General features: G+C 38.6%; 1 protein-coding gene across 11 annotated transcripts in view; it reads left to right on the plus strand.

Annotated features, from left to right (window-relative positions):
* Positions 1–19,874, plus strand: part of KCNC2 (potassium voltage-gated channel subfamily C member 2) — a 135,920-nt gene extending 116,046 nt beyond the window's left edge. Inside the window, exons 3-6 of one of the 11 annotated variants that reach the window (XR_007354577.2) lie at positions 8,398–9,325; positions 12,073–12,240; positions 16,755–17,689; positions 18,737–18,791. Coding sequence is in view for 8 of the 11 variants with exons in the window: in XM_048835738.2 (XP_048691695.2) it covers positions 8,398–9,325; positions 12,073–12,240; positions 16,755–16,891 (1,233 nt within the window). In the remaining 3 variants the exon portion in view is untranslated. Of the gene's footprint in view, positions 1–8,397; positions 9,326–10,807; positions 10,885–11,979; positions 11,997–12,072; positions 12,241–16,754 lie in introns of those variants that run through there. The other 10 variants (XM_048835740.2, XR_007354578.2, XR_012666464.1 and 7 more) reach the window with 10 other exon arrangements.
* Positions 19,875–21,386: the final 1,512 nt, after the last annotated feature.

The raw sequence follows: 21,386 nt of genomic DNA on the forward strand, positions 1-21,386 counted from the left end.
GCCAGGAGGGATTTAAAGGTGTTTACCCTTCCCTTTATATTTACCTTCTTGCATTTTCTTCTGTAGGGAAACTGTAGCTTCCTTGTGAAAACTGAAGGTACCACCTGAGTGGCTATCCCAGTCTCTGGACAAACACAAGCACATACAGACTGTGTGGCGTACCTCATAGCCTCATGACCCAAGCCATTTCCCTGATCATAGACTAGCTGTTCTCTCTGGCATCCAATGGAATTTCCAAAGGTTTATTAGTGAAAAATAATCTTGGAGGTAAACATGAACCAGAGGTGTTCAAGTTGCTAAAAAACAGGGAGGTTGTGGAAAAATTCCAAGTTCTTTCAGTATTTTGACAGTGACACTCATACTTGGGCCTTTCAGTGTGAACATATTACAAATTATAATAATAAATAGCATGCAATATAGTCTTGTCTGTTACTAAACCCCTATGTTGTCTGGCATATTATTTTTATAAAGAATCCTCATTCTTGAGCTGAAGAAAGTACTCTTACTGAAACTGGGTACTTTAGTAGGTGCTAATTATTTGCTAATTTGATTACTAGTGGATGCTGATCAGTGCTGAATGCTAATTTGTTCCTTATTTTGTCACAGGGATTCTGTCTCTAAGTTCTTAACAAGCTAACTTTGGGCTAGACTGGAAATAATTTACTGTTCTTGTCTTTTAAGAAAAAAATTGCACACTGTTGCAGTGTATATAACAAACAGAAGTGGAGTACCTAAAATAAGGGTGCGCAAATTTTGGAGGCCCATAAAATAGAGCAGAGTAGGATAAAGATTAGGATAGGCAAGGGCAGAGTTGCAGAACTCTGGATCAAGCTTTTGGCCACCATTGGCTTAATTAGTGATACAATCCATGTCAATATTACAGAAAAGTTGTAGCAGCTGATGAGGTGAGTTCATTTGAAGAGTGCCCTATGCTTTCAATCATCCTGGCCAGGTGGTATTACTAGTATCATCACACATGAGTAAGGGCAATGGTGCTGGAACAATTTATATAGTGGAGGTGCTGAGAGTCATTGAACCAAACTATAAACCCTGTATTCGGTGGAAACCACTTCAAGCCAGGGAGTGCAGTAGCACCCCTGGTTCCAGCATCTATGAGTAAGGGGGGGGTTTGTGTGTGGATGGGGGTTGATTTAAGAAGAACAATTGAGCTATAATAGGTGGTAACTTTGTAGTTAAGACAAGGACAGAAAGCCTGCCTGATAAGAATCAGGAAGGCTGTATAGGATTGTTGTGTCTTAGTTTTTCAATTAAAAGTCAGAATAGTTGATCAGTATCCATGCTGGTTCTTTAAGGTAAAGCCTCATTGTAGATCTTCAGATTCAGAGAGTTTGGTAATTGAAGGGTTGGGTGTAATAATGCAATTTAACTGATTGGGGAAATGGAGGCAATAATAATAAGCTGCAAGTCTCTGATATAAATTAACACAATGAATTGAATATAATGGTCAGGTCACATTACAAAATTAAACTAGTTTTCTAGAGTAAAATTGATTTCCCCTATTAGTCCTGCATACAGCATTTTCTCAACAGCAAAAAAAAGCTTTTCAGATTACCGAAGAAAGAGCATGTAGTTTTGCACCAGTGCAATTTGAAATTAATGATTGATTTACTAAATGAACAAAATTGTGTTACAATGATATTAAGGTCTGGCTTAAACTAATAGGGTGGAGAGATTCCAAGTTAAGGCTGCCACTCTCCTTAACTTACCCCATTGTACTTAAATTCTTCACAGAGTTTCTAGTGGTTTGTGAGGCAATATACTGTTGTCACAGCTTCACTTGTCTGTACTACTTGGACCCAGGACCTAAGTTTCCTTTTCCAGTAGACTGAACATAAGAATGGCCATACTGGGTCAGACCAAAGGTCCATCCAGCCCAGTATCCTGTCTACTGACCGTGGCAAATGCCAGGTGCCCCAGAGGGAGTGAACCTAACAAGTAATGATCAAGTGATCTCTCTCCTGCCATTCATGTCCACCCTCTGACAAACAGAGGCTAGGGACACCATTCCTTGCCCATTCTGGCTAATAGCCATTAATGGACTTAACCTCCATGAATTTATCCAGTTCTCTTTTAAACCCTGTTATAGGCAAGGAATTCCACAGGTTGACTGTGCACTGAGGTGAACAAGAACTTCCTTTTACTTGTTTTAAACCTGCTGCCCATTAATTTCATTTGATGGCCCCTAGTTCTTATATTATGGGAACAAGTAAATAACTTTTCCTTGTTCACTTTCTCCACACCACTCATGATTTTATGTACCTCTATCATATCCCCCCCTTAGTCTCCTCTTTTCCAAGCTGAAAAGTCCTAGCCTCTTTAATCTCTCCTCATATGGGACCCGTTCCAAACCCCTCATCATTTTAGTTGCCCTTTTCTGAACCTTTTCTAATGCCAGTATATATTTTTTTGAGATGAGGGGATCACATCTGTACGCAGTATTCAAGATGTGGGCGTACCATGGATTTATATGAGGGCAATAAGATATTCTCCATCTTATTCTCTGTCCCTTTTTTAATGATTCCTAACATCTCGTTTGCTTTTTTGACTGCCACTGCACACTGCGTGGACGTCTTCAGAGAACTATCCACGATGACTCCAAGATCTTTCTCCTGATTAGTTGCAGCTAAATTAGCCCCCATCATATTGTATATATAGTTGGGGTGGGGGGGTAATGGGTGCCTATAGAAGAAAATGCTCCAAATATTGGGACTGTCCGTATAAAATAGGGACATCTGGTCACCCTAGCCAGAGTGGGGAATTAGCCTTGACAGTACCTATCTGCATCTTTATTGAAATTCTGGCCCCAGACTTCAGAAACCTACAAGCCTTCTCCAGCTTCAAAAAATCTGCCCCTCACTGTTTACTTTGGAGGAAATCCAGACTTTCTGCAAGTGTCGGCACCCAAGACTAACAAACAAATTGCCACCATGGTTTAGGCCCTGATTCAGAAAAGCACTTAAGCACATTCCTTATTCAACGTACCATGTACCATGAAATCAAGTGCTAATATACCCCTGAAATATTAAAATTAAAAGAAACCCCAACACACCAAACAAAAAGCCTAGCCCCTTTCAACTATAACAGGGACGTCTCCAAAAAACACCTTTTCATTCTGCCCATTGCACTGGATATGATGATGACCCATTTATTTCTCCCTCTAGCTGCTTACCTCAAATTTAGTTTTCATGGGCTCCCACCCAGGGAAGCTCTGCATTTTGCTTCAGTATAATGGTGGGAGAGAATCACGGATTGAGAGACATCATACATTTAAGTCCTTAACAATCCGTGGTGAGTGCTGTGGAATCACAAAAAGATATTTAACAGTATTTTATCTGTTCCTCTGTCTCCAGTAGTTCACTGGTATTTTGATTAGTGGCCCATGAGTGTTAAAGCTGGGTAGTACTTCTGTAAGAGTGGGTTTGTGTAATGTCTGAAAGAGCATTGTGGATTTTATACTGATGATTTTTTATTACTTTGTGCCTTTTGTGATAACAGCAAGATCATTAGCGGTCTGCAATGTGAAATAATTAAAATGCAATTCAAAAATGTGTCTAGTGCAAGAGAGACAAATTTTTATGGTTTTAAGGTATTATAAACTACAGGATTTCCTTGTAGTCTACCTATCTACTTCTACATCTTGTTTCCATCTCTATAGCATGTGGGTGCCTCCCAAGTATTTAAATAGCAATAATAACAACCACTCTCTTGTTCTTCCTTCTCAGCCTATAAGAAAAATATCTTGCTAAGTTTATAAATTTACTGTTAGCACAGAGTGAGGAGAACTGGGGTGTGACATGTTGCTAAGCTGGTAGGAAACTGCATTTTGTACTAGTTTGAGCTTTTTCAGGGCATGTAGCGTCTTTCATAGATAGGATGAGCTGCAATAATCAAGTCTAGAGGTCAAGATGGATGGATCACCATGACTAGCTTTGTGTCCGATAGAAGGGAAAAAATTCAGTTGTCTGGCTGGTCACAGTTGCAAATGTGTGTCTTTTGCTGCTATGGCTATTGGGCATCCACTAACACTGAGGAGATCAAAAGACCCCAAGATACAGGCTGGCAACAGACTGAGAGCAATGCCATTGGCAGTGGGGGCTGTTATAGAGGAGCCAAGTACTTCAAAGAGTTTTCCGTTGCCTACCGGCATCATCACCGGTTCATCCTTCGCCAGCTGTTTTTCATCCAGGGGATGATTTCAGCTGGGCATTAAGAAAAGTGGGATTTCATTCTGGTTACATTTCATGGAAAGGAGATAAATGGCTGAGGGTCAGCCATGCGTTGCTGAAGGTTTCACCTAAAATTGAAAAATGCAGAGGAGAAGATTGAGCATGTGGGACACTGCAGATGAACAACCTCCAAAGCCTTCATACAGTTAAATCTGAGAAGGAGGACCCAAGCTATTTCTTTTTCTCAACCTACAGTGTTTATCTGTGTGTCTGATCATTCTGATCTTTGCTGTAGTTTCAACCAATTTGCCTGGTATTGAAGTTACTGGTCTATAGTTGCCAGGATTTCCTCTGGTGCCTTTTACAAAAATTGGTGTTACATTAGCTTTCCTCCAGACCCCTGCTACAGAGTCTGATTGAAGTGATAGATCACATACCACAGGTAGTAGTTCTGCAATTTCATATCTGAGTTTCTTCAGAACTCTTGGGTGAATTCCATCTAGTCCTGATGATGTTTTATTACGGTTTGAGGTATTCAGAACAAACTGATAAATTTATCTGGGACAGTTCCCCAGATTTGTCACCTAAAAAGAATGGCTCAGGTTTGGGAATCTCTCTCACATCCTCTGCAGTGAAGACTGATGCAAAGAAGTCATTTAGCTTCTCTGCAACGGCCTTGTCTTCCTTGAGTGCTCCTTTAGCATCTTGATCATCCAGTGGCCCCACTGATTGTTTGGCAGGCTTCTTGCTTCTGGTGTACTTAAAAATGTTTTGCTGTCAGTTTTTGTGTCTTTAGGTAGTTGCTCCTCAACTACCTTATACTTTTATTTTTGACTTTCCAGAGTTTATGCTCCTTCCTATTTTCCTCAGTTGGATTTGACTTCAAATATTTTAAAGATGTCTTTTTGTCTCTAACTGCTTCTTTTACTCTGTTGTTTAGCCATGGTGACATTTTTTTTGTTCCTCTTACTGTTTTGTTTGTTTTTAATTTAGGATATACATTTAGTTGAGCCTCTATTATGTTGTTTTTAAATATTCTCCGTGAAGTTTGCAGGCATTTAACCTGTGTGAGTGTTCCTTTTAATTTCCATTTAACTAGTTTCCACATTTTTGTGTAGTTCCTCTTTTTGAAGTTAAATGTTACTGTGGCAGGTTTCTTTGTCATGTTTCCCCCCCACAATAATGTTAAATTTAATTACATTATGGTCATTATTATTGAGTGGTTCAGATGTGACCTGTCTCAACTCAGTCTGGTTTATGATTCCACTCTTCCCTTGAGGGGTGGCCAAATAGTATGCTCTCCCCTGGTTGAAGTCTAAGTTATATCTGTCTTTTGTAGTCTTTGTTTATGCTGGCCCTTTTGGTTTTCTATATTAAGCATTCAATAAAACATGTATATATGATCTAGCATGATTTTCCTACAGTCACCACTCATTCTCTCCTTTCTGTCCCTCTCCCCCCCCCCTTTTCTCTGTATTCTGGTTCTAAAGATTCCCCTATCTCAGCTGGTCAAGCCCAGTCCAAGCTACAATTTAAATGAGACAGCGAGCCTGAGCAGCTGTTGTTGCTAAAAGTTCTGTGAAAATCGCTGTAGAAACCTCTATAACCACAAAATTAGGCATGCTTCAGAATAGATTGTAAACTGATTTTTTTTCTTCTGATCATACTAAACTACTTGTAAAAGATTGATCCCCCTCTACTCTCTCCTCTTTTGGTTTTAGAGTGTATAGCAAGCATAATTTCTCTTTAAAGATAATATTGGGTCCTTGCCATTTGAAATGAATGGAAATATATACTTTTAAAAATGTAACCTACAATAGAATGCACAGTCCCCACCCCCACTTTAAAAGAATGTTAAGGTTACAAAGTCAAACACTCAAGGGTTAGGGAATGTCCGAGTTAAGGCTGCCTGGGCAATTAATTTGCCTTTCTTGTGCATATACATTCCAATACCATGTTTAATTACATGATCACATAATAATTTTTCCACAAGACCATTCCCACGAACTCCCCTGGCTCTTCATCTGATCTCAATTTCTTTTACAGTTCCCATTCCCATGCCCCAACCTCCTTCCCAGTTTCCCAACCCTGCTTCCTGTCTCCTTGCCTAATCAATCCCAATATCCCCTACACCCCAGCTTCCAATCCTACTTTCTCCTCCAAGCTTCTTGTTCCAATCTACTCCCTCAGCTCCCTTTTCCCTATTGTCTCCATTGCATTCAAGTCAGGGTGTTTTCTCCTCCTCATGGCCTGGGGGCCAGAAAAGGACCATATTGAAAGTTCAGGAGAGACAGCTTCTCTGCTCTTACTTTCTGGTGCATAGTGCCACAGTGGTCCATAGCAGCCAGGAGAAGCAATTGTAGGAACAGCCCTGCTCAGGCACTGCAGCCTGAGGCTGGAGCATACTCAGTATAGAGGGAATTTTTGGAAAATTCTCTGCCAAATGCGAACAAATCTTTACTGAGCCTGTGAGAATTGATATTTTTAGAGGCTTATAACTTGGTCAAATTTGGGCAGTTTTTCACAGGAACAGCGAAAGGAACATCCCTGACACCAGGGCAATTCTCTTGCCAATTTCAAGTTTCCATTCCAAAGAATGGAGGTACTACAGGTTTTCAATGAAAAGGTTGTATGGATTTTTGTAACATGGTCTAAACAACATATTTTCCCATAATCTTGCTTTTGGAAATGGCTGAATCTTTTTTTGGTGAAACTTTCCAAAAATATTCAACCCAAGGCAGATAATCAACATGGGAAATTTCAGCCTGAATGGTTAAAATTTGGCAAAGTTACAGACAAGTGAAAATAGAGTCTAACAATGGGAAGTACTGGACAATCATATCTAGAGAGAGCTATCAGCTCTCTGTATAACACATCAGAACATTTTCTCTAACGGATGACCTGCATCGATGAATTGACTGTTTACAGCTAATATTTTTGGTTCAAGAAATGTTGATGACTTCTTCAGAGGATATAGCCAGTATTCTTAGCAGCCAATATTCTTAGCAGAATTTCATGAACCACAGTCTCAAACCCCCTTTGGATCAGCTCAACCTGTCAGACCTCTTTCAGAGATTGAGAACCGTGGGGGTGGAGGTATCTTTGACATTGGAACTTTGATATCCACACTCAGCAGGCAGGACTCTAGTTTTCAAGGCATAATGTAACTTTTTCTTATGAATCATGGTTATCCTGATGCCCTTGATGAACAGGTCCCCCGCCACCATATTTTTGTTCATCATGCAGTGTAAGGGGTGGCTATCACTCTCCACCTCGGGGACTGCGTCAGTTTAATGTTTCATGTGTCATTGTATGGGAATCACTTTGGGGGCCTTTGTAATTAATTATGCCATACAGTGTAAAAGTACAATGTAAAATGTATGATTGATGATTGCTTATTCGGAGAGCCCTACCAAATTCATGGTCCATTTTGGTCAATTTCACGGTCATAGTAAATTTCATGATTTCAGCTATTTAAATCTGAAATTTCATGATGTTGTAATTGTAGGGGTCCTGACCCAAAAAGGAACGTTGTGTGTGTGTGTGTGTGTGTGTGTGGGAGGGTGTCGCAAGGTTATTGTAGGGGGGTTGTGGTACTGCTACTCTTACTTTTGTGCAGCTCCTAGTCGTGACACTGCCTTCAAAGCTGGGCTGCTGGAGAGCCCAGCTCTGAAGGCAGAGCCACCACCAACAGCAGTAAGAAGTAGGGTGGCAATACACCATACCATGCCACCCTTACGTCTGCGCTGCTTCGTACAGAGCTGGGCCTTCAGTCAGCAGCTGCCATTCTCCGGCTGCCCAGATCTGAAGGCAGCAGCGCAGACGTAAGGGTGGCATGATATGGCATTGCCACCCTTACTTCTGCACTGCTGCAGGCAGGGCGCTGCCTTCAGAGCTGGGCACCTGGCCAACAGCTGCTGCTCTCTGGCCACTCAGCTCTGAAGGCAGCACACAAGTAAGGCTGGCAATACTGTGACCCCCTAAAATAACCTTGCGACCCCCCCTGCAACTCCCTTTTGGGTCAGGACCCCCAGTTTGAGAAACTCTGGTCTCCCCTATGAAATCTGTATGGTATAGGCTAAAAGCACTCAAAAGACCAGATTTCACGGTCCATGACGCATTTTTAATAGCTATGAATTTGTAGGGCCCTACTTATTAATATAAAGGACTTTTTGGTTCTGATTTCCTTTTTCTTTCCTTTTCTTTGCAGTTCATTGCTTTTGCCTCTTTATTCTTCATCCTAGTTTCAATCACAACCTTTTGTTTGGAAACCCATGAGGCTTTCAATACTATTATAAACAAAACCGAGCATGCCATCAATGGCACAGAGGCAGTTCTACAGTATGAAATTGAGACTGATCCTGCTCTGACGTACGTGGAAGGAGTCTGCGTGGTGTGGTTTACATTTGAATTTTTAGTCCGTGTTGTTTTTTCACCCAATAAACTTGAATTCGTCAAAAACCTCTTGAATATCATTGACTTTGTGGCCATCCTGCCCTTTTACTTAGAGGTGGGCCTGAGTGGGCTCTCCTCCAAAGCTGCTAAGGATGTGCTTGGCTTCCTCAGGGTGGTGAGGTTTGTGAGAATCCTGCGAATCTTCAAGCTCACCCGGCACTTTGTAGGCCTCAGAGTGCTGGGCCACACACTCCGAGCTAGCACCAATGAGTTTTTGCTGCTGATAATATTCCTGGCACTAGGCGTGTTGATATTTGCCACCATGATCTACTATGCTGAGCGAGTAGGGGCCCAGCCCAATGACCCATCTGCTAGTGAGCACACACAGTTCAAAAATATCCCCATTGGCTTCTGGTGGGCTGTGGTCACCATGACTACCCTTGGGTATGGGGACATGTATCCTCGGACTTGGTCAGGCATGTTAGTGGGTGCTCTGTGTGCTCTCGCTGGGGTGCTGACCATAGCCATGCCCGTGCCTGTCATTGTCAACAATTTCGGAATGTACTACTCCCTGGCAATGGCGAAACAGAAACTTCCAAGAAAGAGGAAGAAGCACATCCCTCCTGCTCCGCAGGTGAGCTCCCCTACCTTTTGCAAGACAGACTTGAATATGGCCTGCAATAGCACACAGGGAGATGTCTGCCTGGGCAAAGACAACCGGCTGATGGAACACAACAGATCAGGTAGGACACAATCTCAAATGCATGTCTTCTAAATACTTTATAGACCAGTATGTTTAGTAGGTGTCAGAAAGCATTAAATCTTTCTGCAACTAAAAGATGTAGTTCCCTCCCCTCTCCCTTCACTCCAGTGTTTGCGTGTGTCAGTCTTGTAGATGGCAAAATAGTTACAATGACATTCCCAGGTCTGTGCATAGCTGGTCTATACAGTTTGCTTGCTATGTCGTGAATGCTTTTTCTGCTGATGACATCCACCATTTATTTTGCCTGTTGTTTGTTTCATTGTACTGATGTTCTTTTGTTTTCCTGCATGATTGTGACTATCTGAACAGCTACCGTGTTCCACACCATTGAACTCCATGCTGTTCTGCTTAGTGTTTGTCTCTTGTGTCAGCTTTGCCTATGCCACATAGTGGCATATTATGTAAGATGCAATACAAGAGGAAGTAATTTAAAAGAAACAGGTGCTTTACCTTGTAAAGGACAGCACTCATCGGAAGAATATAGAAAGCTGGCTTCTAGCTTTCAGATTTCTTCCCATTCAGCACTCCAATTCCCTGGCAAGAAGTACTTCCCACATCTGTATTATATGGGACATCACATTGTGTTTTTACTGTTGTGCTGATAATATGACAGATATTAAGTTGAAGTAAAGCTTCTTGGTGAAAAACTGAAAATGGCCATCATCAGCACCACTCGAGATGTCATTTCTCAGCACACATTGAATATCGTTTGAGATTAAAGAACAAAGTTAAGTAGCGTTTAGTTTAATTACTATAGATTTGCAGTCACAAGTAGGACCGGTCAGAAAGCAAGAATTCCATTTTGCACAAAAGTTTGAACCCTAACCTCTGGGTTTTAGAATTAGTCTCGCTCTTTCGCGCTCTCAATCTCTCTTGTTGGAACTGTTCCACTTTGTACAAATAATTAAATATTTATTGGGAAAAAGAGAGAGCCTTGTGATTAAAGCACTCACATGGCATGCAGGAGACCCAGCTTCAAGTTCCTGATCTAAATTAGGCAGAGCATGGTCTTGAACCAAGATCACCTATATTCTTTGCGAGTGCCCTAACTATGTGGCTATTGAGTATTCTGGAGTTGGGCTCTGTCCAGAAATTCCATCATGGACCTGAAAAACATTCCAGATGAAAGTTTAGTTGAAACCAACAAGTTTCTGAAAAAGTTTAGTTTTCAATGAATCAGCATTTTCTGGCAGGAAAAAAAATCTTAAAAAAATCCTGACCAGTTCTAGTCACAAGGCATTTTTTTTTTCAAATCTGTTAACTCTTATGCTGAACACAGTTGTATTGCAAAGCTCTCATATAAATCATTAGGCTCCTTTTGTAAAGTCAATAAGTAATAATAATGCAAAAACATGCCTTTCAGTGTTGCAGTAGCTGGATCTTGCTCTTTAGAGGGAAGAAGCTGAAAATTGTGACTGTGAAAAGTATCTTAATTCTGTTCTGACATTATGCCACTGCTTAGTCTTAGGTTAAAAGAAGATCAATTAAAGAGAGAGTTCTCTCTTTGAGAGAGAACTCTGCGAAAGTTCTCAAGCAAAGGTAACACAGATTTTTTTTAAATTCTAAAGATATCAAAAAAGGGAGAAAAACTTTCAGATGACTGTGTTGTGGGTGGAATATAGTTAGTTTTACAGTGCTGGACTGATACACATTCTCAGACAGCATCTTCAAAGTGTTAATGACAACAGCTTTTCTGTGTCATTGAGTCCTGCTAAAGGCATTCCAGAAGGGAGGAGGCTCTGTGTGACAGCACAGAGAGATAGTTTTAGTGAGTCTGCTGATTTATTTACAAGGTGTTATAATCCTTGAGGTTAGAGAAAAAAATCTTAAAGTGATCTACTTCTGGGGTTATTTTTTTCTGTCTCTCTCTCTTGGATAGCGCCACCATTTGTGCTCCATATCTAACTTCATTTCTTGTGTAGTTATTGGGATTGTTGTGCATAACTTCAAGGTAGAATATTGCCATTTGTGGCCCCAATTCAGGAAAACACTTAAGCACGTGGTTAAGTGCTTTCCTTAATGGGGATGGTTTCTTGAATTGGGTCCTGAAATGCTACATATTTCTTGTTTTAAAAGAGGGGGTTTTGGGAAAGCAAAAGTGGGTGATGTAGAGAGTCTATTGTGTGCTGAATCTTAACCACACTGACTAAGGACCACATTTAGCCCTGAGCTATATATGATTAAATGTAACTCCCATTGAAATCAATGTTAATTGTGCATTTCAGGGCAGGCTTTGGCCCTAAACATTTATCACTTAATTCCTGTCTCAAAAGTTCTTTTAAAAACTATTCAACAGCAAAATGGTCAACATGACTTCTTTTTTAATAAAGAAGATAGTCAAAGAGATGAACACAATATTAAAACAATTATGGCAGATTACCGTTGGAAAGGTTAGAGTCTATAAAGGCATGTAATTCAGTAGAATAGCCTTTTATCTGATGACATTTTATTTTATGTTAAGCTAGTTGAGCCTTAGGAGATATCTCAAATAGGGCTGGGATATTCAAAAGATGATTTGTTCTTAAATAAAACATTTACTTTTGCTCTTTTGCTGCATTTTGTAGTGATTAATGATGAACTGCAATCTTTTTCTTTATTCTTATCATGACATTATTACTGTTTTTTGTACTTGAGTGATGGGAATATCCAGCATTCAACATAAGCTCTTTGTGATGTCTCATTTCCTCATTCATTATTGTCTGTAAATGGGCATGGTGCTTTAACCAGTGTTATCAGGTGAAGACAGTGCAGGAAGTGAGCAGCCACTCTCACCTGGGGAAAGGCACCCACCAATCAGACGTTCTAGTACCAGAGACAAAAACAGAAGAGGGGGAACATGTTTCCTACTGACAACAGGTGATTACACGTGTGCTACTGATGGAGGGATCAGGAAAGGTATGGACTTCTTTCATTAGATCATAAAAGGTCACTCAGCAATGTACTTGTGAAAAGCAAGCTTCAAGTAAAATAAGATGTGAACAACTGCACTATTAGGAAAGATTGTAAATCAGTTCAATGCCTTCTTTCTTTCTTTCTTTCTTTCTTTCTTTCTTTCTTTCTTTCTTTCTTTCTTTCTTTCTTTCTTTCTTTCTTTCTTTCTATCCTTTTCTGGTCCTTCCTTTTAGAAAACATTCTTTATTTTCCTCACTCCCCTACCCAAAAGTGCTGTGTGGTATATCTGACAGTCATTCTTCTTGTGTCTTCATTTGTCTGTACCCTACAAAAAAGACTGCAATGTAGCTCTTTCTCATTAAATCACTCATGTGCTTCTTTAAAAATCCCCTAAATCCTCCTGAAAGACAAGTGAATGATCCAAAAACAATAGTTCACATTTAATACTTTTTTAAAAGATAGCTACATTAATGCCATTTAAAGGGGCTGACAAATTGAACAAGCCCAAAGGGTTTTGTATTGAGCACAGCAAAACCTATTCAATAGAGTTTCTACCCTGCCATTTTGGAAGGTATTTGATTTGAAAGCCAAGTTTACGATGTCCCAAGGCAGTTTATCAGCATAGCAATATCACTAAAGGCTGGAAGGTTATTCAGAAATGGAATGGTCTCCACCAGCCAGAATTGTGGTGCAGTGCAGTTAGGATCTGATCCTGCAGGGTGCTAAACACCTCCTATAAGAAACTGAACATGCTCACGTCTGATTGCTCAGCATTTTGTAGACTCTTGGGTGGGATTTTCAAAAGTGTTCCACATTGGCCTCTTTCTACTGCCATTGACTTCATAGGGAGCAGAGTTAGGCCAAAATTGGTCACTGCTGAAAATCTTGCCCTTAGGCCACATTCCAAAGCTCATACAAGTCAATTTGATTCATTGGATTGACTTCACTAGGAACTGGATTGGGCCCTTAGTGAATTGCAATAATGTGATGGTTTTCAATAACTACATAGGATGCAAATCTCTGAACTGTTATGTGCTACTGCTATCAGAATTCACCTTCTGTATGTTTGCAACTGGATCTAATTAAAAAAAAAGATTTTTGAAACTTAGAAAATTCTTTTGCTGCAAGTTTTCTACCAGCTCTTTCCACAACAAACGTATCTGTCCCAACTGCTTGTTTCATCCAACCGACGAAAAGAGTTTAGTTCTAACTTCTGTTGGTCATTCTACTAGCCACAATGGGACACTATTTTAAAAAAATCAAAAGATCTGAGATCTGAATGCAGAAATGTGAATGTAAGTGTGTACAGCTGCATTTCTGTGCATAACTACAATTGGAGAATAATATGATTATTCATTAATGGGTGGTAGTAACACGAGCAATTGGAGTGATATCTTATGCAGGTGTAGGTGTTCAACTGTATATTTTTTGCTCACAGATCCTAGGCCTCTGCCCATTGAGAATTAGAATCTGTAATATGTACTAGATATTTACAATTCTTCAAGAAATTCCTATTTAAGGCCCAGTCTGGCGAGGTACTGAGGAACTCATGCAAAGTGCTCATTACCCTTAATTCCTAATTACTCTGCACCTAGCAAGTTCAAGTGTATAATTTCCATTAGACATTTCAGTGTAACAACATGACATTGGTTACTGTTAACTTGGTAAAAAACAGAACTAGAACAGGTCAGAAGAACCAAACTTTTCTCTGCAATAAGTTTCAAATGAAAATTCGTGGTTCAAAAATTTTCATCTTAAAAATTTGGTGTTTTCTTTGGGAAGTTTCAAGCTGATGCCAACAAAAAAAAATTGTTTTGATATAGCTTAAAATATTTTCTTCCAATTTTTCTTAAACAAAAAACCCTGAAAGAAACAACATTTTAAATTTGAAAATTAGATATAAAAATGTTTCAGAATTTCCCCAGGAAATCTGAATTATGTTATTGATATTGACATTTTCTCATGGAAAATAATTGGTTCCAATGTTCCCACCATATTCTTTGGTGGGAATATTTTCTATCTGTAAAATTTTGACTGTCTCTAGCCATAAGAAGAAAAGGAGAACTTGTGGCACCTTAGAGTCTAACAAATTTATTTGAGCATAAGCTTTTGTGAGCTCATGAGCTGTAGCTTGCGAAAGCTTATGCTCAAATAAATTTGTTAGTCTCTATGGTGTCACAAGTCCTCCTTTTCTTTTTGCGGATACAGACCAACACAGCTGCTACTCTGAAATCTAGCCATAAGCTTCACTAAAAGCAAAATACTTTTAACCATTGGGCCTGAAGTTTATTCAACACAGATTGTTACTTCATAATCTGAAAGCACTCTCAGGATATCATCAAAATAATTTGAATATTTGAAATTTAATTCACACATCAAATGCCATAGTTTTGCATTTTTTTATTTTGAGTTTCAATGCTTTTTCCTTTCATTGAAGACTCTCACTGACTTCAATGGGTTTTGGATCAAACTCTTAACCCCTGCTTCCATCCATCCTGTGTATTTTTTCCCCACTCTTCAGATCTCATTCTTTTTGTCATAGTATCTTTGCCTTCCCCCACCTATCAGCTCTCTTTTGCTTTTGCCATTTAAAAAAGGGGAAAGAAAACATAACAAAATATTGTCTTTCTAAGTTGAGTAAAAGACATCAACTAATTTCCTTTGAACCTCTCCATCTTCCCATATTGCCAAGAGTATGTTTTCAAGGGATTTGGACAAATATGAATAAAAATAGATTTTTTTTCTCAAGCTATCTCTTTCTAATCTGTGCAAATACCAACAGAAGCCTCTAAAATGAATTTGAAATAAACTGGAGGTTTGTGAAGCATCTCAATCCAACCTGCCCTTGCAATCTGGAGATAACACTGCACAATGTATTAGCAGACTTTGGATTATAGATTTGCTTTTAGCAAATGTTTTCAGTACAACAGTCAAGAAATTTTGAGATTGGGAAAATAGTAATTATAATTTTTATTATGTATTATTTGTTTGTGTCCAATATGGTTCACAATGTACTAGGCCCTGTGCAAACACAAAAGAAGACACAGTTTCTGCCTTAAAGAACATGTATTTTGGAGAGACCCTAGCACATAAGACCAGATTTTCCTAAAACTGCTCATCTCTTCCAAAATATGATATAAATACCACCAAACTTATCCTATGTAGAAGATGAGCAAGTAACTGCTCATCTGTATTTTCATCTACGCATTTAATATTCTTCAGCAAGAATTTTATGATTTCATTGCATGTACCTTACATGCAAATGCCCCAGTCCTGCAAACTGCTTAGATATCTGCTTAGTTTTAAGACAGTAAGTAGCATCATTGAGGTCAATAGGACTATTTGTGCTTACAGTTAACATGCACATAAGTATTCTCAGGTTTAGGGCTCACATCTTTTAGTATAAGGCAAAATTTGAAGTAGAATGTGGGAGGAATCATCCTGAAGCGTTTGCACTTTGTGGTATACTTCTGGATCCTATCCCTGAGTGTTTCTGTACAAACCAATGGGGTTAACTCATTGCTTCATGGGTGGAATTATTCAGGTTTTTATTGTCTAACATTAGTAATGTGGATTCCCTCTATTTGAGTTCTAAGACAGTGAGACAATGACGAGCAATGTTTTCCGGTGATTTAAAAGCACAGTCTCTACTAAATTCAAACAAACCTATACGCAGCATAAAGTGGGTAGATTGAGCTGGCAGTACATGTGAACAGAAATGTTTGCAAGTGCAATGTTCCATCCAAATTGTGAGAGTTTTTAGATGTGACTACCCGATTTCAGAATTAATTTTTCATCACATTAGACTCATGAGCAGTCATGTTGTGCTTTTCATTAGAATCAGTTAAATAAGGACTGCAAATATTGTGATTTAACTTTGCAAATGAGAAAGAAATTGCAAATCTGAAAATTTAGCTATCTTATTATACTTTTATATTCGATGCAAACTCTGAGCCTTAACATTCCTGGAGATAGAGCTTCTTTACACCAACCTCATTTCATCCTCTACATGAATAACTATACAATTACTTTATATAACTATATAGTTTTCTGTAATTTTAAGGAAAATCTACTCATATTAGAAACTGGGTTTAACACAGATTATATCTTTCTAACACATTTTTTACAATCTGTTCTTTTAAAGATCTTGAGTATATTACCCAGATGACTCAATCTACAGCAATTGGTCAATAGTACTCTGTGAATGACCAGATCATTACTTGATTTGCACTCAGTTGAACCCTACTAAAACCAATGGAGGTGTGCTGAAAAATAGGTCTAAAAGTATGTAGCACATATGATTTGTGATGGCTTTGTTTAATCTCACTGGAAAGGACAGCTACATTAAGATCCCTTTTTTTCTTTTCTTTTTTTCCCTTTTGTCTCAGCATTGAGCTTTTTGAAGACAAAGTCCCTTGAACCCAAAATAGTACATTTGATTACATTGCATTGTATTGTTTGTCTTTGTCTATTTTCTGGCTGAATTCAACTGATGTCTGTGCATTTTCTCATAAAAGGATATGAAAAATCCCGAAGCTTAAACAACATAGCTGGCTTGGCAGGCAATGCTCTGAGACTGTCTCCAGTAACATCACCCTACAGCTCACCTTGTCCTCTAAGACGCTCTCGATCTCCCATCCCATCTATCTTGTAAACCAGATGGCATCAATCGGCTACATAGCATTAATTCAAATACTGTTTACCACATTATGGAAATAAATGTAGCATTAACTGTAGGCTCCATAAATACAGTATAAATTCTGCATGATATAAATGTCAGTAGTGAGAAATGCCACTTGGGTAGCTGACGATTCTTACCTTGGCTTTTAAGATTGTCTAAAGTAGTGCTTCTCCTTTTATCTACTATATTGTCCTACTTTACCATAGCAATAAAAGGACAGCTAGTAGACTTCATTGGCCAGTATATTCAATAAATAAGTGTATTTTCAGGGAGATATATTAAAAATAATGTGCTTCCAAATGATAATCAATCATGCCATTGGACCTTCATTACTTGTGACTCTAACCCATTCTGAAGATGTCTGGAATCTTGTCTTTGTCACACACAATGTGATTTGGGGCTGATCATTTGCATAGACCATACTGTCTCCATCACCTGACAGCAGTGTTGCAGATTACTGGGACCATAGATGGCTCCGGATGTGTGTTCTTGCATTGTACCATCCTGCTGAAATGAAAGCACTGATGAAATGGTCTGTATGTGGGATTGTTTTTTTGTTGTTTAACCTTTTTAATTTAGTTAAATTATTTGTTTTTAAATGGTTTGATTTCTTGATTAACTTTGGTACTAGATTGTTGTATCAGAGTTCTGAATGTTTCCGGTTGTTTGCACACAGATAACTGCAAAGAGGTTGTCATTACTGGTTACACGCAAGCTGAGGCCAGATCTCTTTCTTAATGGCTTGGGGAAGGCACAAAACATGAAAGAAAGGTAAACACCATCCAGGCTTGCAATCTTAAGCTAGCAAGTGCTGCTTGGTACTGTAGTCATTTTTCTACTCCAGGGTTCTTCAACATTTTCAGAGGCAGAGTGCCATGTAAAAGCAAGGAGATTATTACTTTTATCTGTACAAATATAGGAGGGCAATAGTTCTCAAAAGGGGTTTGACCAGCCTTAAATATGATTCATGAGCTTCATAAATTTCTTCAGTCAGTGTTTTGTTTTTTTTTTTTGAGGTGCTTTGTTCTATATGTTGTTTCGTCTGTCTGTTTTGCTACGTGTCTGCTGTATTCTTCATCTGTCTCCATAAAGCACAGAAGTACCTTTAAAATGTCCCTATCTTTTAAGATAAACTGTTGAGTACATTTTCTCCTTTCCCCCCTTATTGGTACAGACTATACATTTCAAGTGTAAGTTAATATCCTTTAGCCTACTTAATGTGGGAACTCTGAAGATATTTGAAGTGTGGGATTTGGCAATGATTTTGCCATTCTAACTGGTTGTCTACTGCAGCCACATCAATCCCGCTACCTAGCAACCAACATTCATTACTGTATTCAAACTGTATCCCCTCCAGTGGCTTTTTCTTTCAATTTAAAAAGCAAGAACCTGTTTATGCAACAGTACAAGTGCAACAGTAGATTTGATATTTTTGGCTGGTGAGGAAAAAAAACACCCAACAACATAGTCTTACGGAAGAAGGGGGGAAAAAGAGCTAAACCAAGTCTTAAGAGATCCTTGAGATTGTTGAATAATCCCTGACTGTCATATGTTTTATTTTTCTTGTTAGGATGAGAAATAACTTTTATTGTTGACCATGTAACATGTTCTTCTGTATATAGCCTAGCCCTACAGCATGACCTGCATGTCAAACTTCTTGTACTATAATATCTTTATCAAAGTATACATTTCTGATATTTAGAGATGTACATTGATTTAGTTTTGGTAAAACATTGCCAATAGAGAGAGATAATTGCAAACAGCTTTTTAGCAAAGAAATTAATATAATATCTGGTGCTGCTGTTATATTGACTACAGTGTTGTACAGAATTTATCATGGATTTTTGACTGCTGAAAAAGGGACAATGGAATTTAGCCATACCAAGGACTGTACTGGAAAGAGACTACTGCTGCTGAATGGGCCATGATAAACAACTCGTGCACTGAACAGGTCTTTGCGCTGTCACATGGGAAGTAGAGATTATTATGAAGATGAAGGACTGATTTCAATTGCTGCTGCCAGTGGAAGAGGTGACTAGTCACTGTTGATGAGTCAGCTGTAAATACAATGTGTGTGCATGGAATATCAGCTTTTGCCATTTATGTCAGAGGAAGCTGAATTCAAAGTCATCAGATCTCAGACTCCATGCAAAGGCCCACATGCCTCTCTCTGTGTATTCTTCCTGGTTCCTGCAGTATGGTCTTGCTCATGCAAAGGCACACACTTATAACGATAAACGATAGTGATGTAAACTACATCTGTCTTCACTTCCCTCATAACAAAGGTATTTTTTTTGCAAAGGTCATGACCGCGGACAGAGTGGGTTTTGCTACAAATCCTTGCTTTCTCAGTTTGCCATATCTATATTTTTATGAATTCCAATGTACTTGACAATTTTTGTTTACTTTTCACTTCGATAAGAGAAATGTGACTGCAGACAAACATCACAGACTTTGTTCACAGTACACTGTCTTTTTTCATTGTTACCTCAGACTATAAGTATTATGAGAAATACAATTCTGGCAGCAAGAATATTTGGGTTTTTTTAATTCAAACTATCACAGAAGCAACATCAGTAAATTTAAAATATGTATTAAAATTACATCCTAAAATGTATATTTTGCATAAGAGAGATATTCTTTGATCAATTACTTTTTGTGAGTTTTGTGGTAAATTGATCTAATCTATTCTATGTCTTTGATGCATTGTAGTTGTTACAGTGTGTTAATTATGTTCTCCCCATCCTATTTACTGAGCTTTTCTCCAGAATCTGTTTGTCATCCTGGTATCCTGAATGTAGGGACTATCCCAGTTGTGAAACTCTGTATCGTGGAACTTTTGTGAACATGTCAAGGTGCATGCACAATCCTGGTGGAAACTAATAGAAATGTAACTAACTGAAATGGAGAATAAAAGGCAAATGATTTGGGGAGGAGCTTGGACCATACCTTATAATGTGGCTCATGCGCTTTCTTTAGGTTAATGGCTTTTGACCATTCTTATGATTCACATCATTCCCCAGACCAGTCCCCTGTGGCACATATGAAGAGCTCATTCAGAGGACTTTTGAGAACTGGGTTTGAATCAGTCTAAAAATATTTCTCTAGGAATCTTGTTTCTTTCCTGTTTGTGATCCCAGGGTTTGTGTGGAAATAAGCACTGGGCTAGTTAATTATAGATTAAATAATAGATCACTGTACCCTGGAGTGTAGTGGGACTAAAATAATATAGGGGTCATGGTTGGTAACCAACTGAACACGAGCTTCCAGTGCCATGCTGTAGATATGAGGCCAAATGTGATCTTTGGATATAAAATCAGGGGAGTATCAAGTAGGAGCAGAGAGGTGGTACTACCTCTGTATGATGTATTAGAGAGTCCTTTACTGGAATACTTTGCCCAGATCTGGTTCCCCACTTCAAAGGGATGTTGAAAAAGTAGAAAGGTTTCAGAAAAGATCTACAAGAATGATTCAAGGTCTAGAAATTTGCCTTATAATGAAAGACTAAAGAAGCTCAATCTATTTAGTTTTTCCAAAGGCTAAGAGGCAACTTGGTCTACAAGTAACTACGCAAAGAGATTTTTGACAGCAGAGGTCTGTTTAAACTAGCAGAAAAAGGCTTAATGAGAGTCAATGGTTGGAAGCAGAAGTTCGACAAATTCAGATCTGAAGTAAAGTGCAAATTTTTAACAGAAAGGGTAATTAATCATCAGAACAATTTACCTAGGGATGTGCGTTCTCCATTGCTTGAAGTCTTTAAAACAAAAATGGATGTCTTTCTAAAAGCTGCAGCTCAAACAGAAATTATGGATTTGATGCAGAAATTGCTGGGTGAGGTTCTGTGACCTGTGTTATGCAGGGAGTCAGTGTACATGACCCTAATGATCCATTCTGGCCTTAAAATCTATGATATTATGAATAAATGTCTCCATATTTTTATAAGGTTGCATTCAGCATCAGATTAACTGTGTTACTTATAAATATTATCATTGAAATATCCCCGTACCACAAGTGCACTATGCAGACTGGAGTTAGAATTCTTAAGGATCACAGTGTAAAAAGCCATGGAGCTTTTTCTATATGAGAAAAGGGTTATTGCTGATAAAGATGGCATTAGGACCCTCAGAAGGAGAAATTAAATTAAACTGTTAAAAGAATTGGGATCAGAGTGATAGCATCATGCTATATGGTTGCTGAAAAAGAAAAGAGGGAGGGAGAATAAATTTGACATGAACATAAACAGCATAATATTTTAATATGAAGATATGAATTAAAAAGTCATGAATGAACTAAATTATCTGAAAAGGAAAGACATTGATTTATCATCGGAGTAAATCAGGCAGAAAGTGAGATAAAGGAAATGGGAATGGAAAACTAATACTAGAAAGAGAAAATGAATATATTAATAGGCCTTATTACAAGTCAGTGATAGGAGTGAATACATAATAGATATTCGAAGACTAATAGA

The sequence above is a fragment of the Caretta caretta genome, chromosome 1 (assembly GCF_965140235.1).
Source record: "Caretta caretta isolate rCarCar2 chromosome 1, rCarCar1.hap1, whole genome shotgun sequence".
NCBI classification, from domain to species: domain Eukaryota; kingdom Metazoa; phylum Chordata; order Testudines; family Cheloniidae; genus Caretta; species Caretta caretta.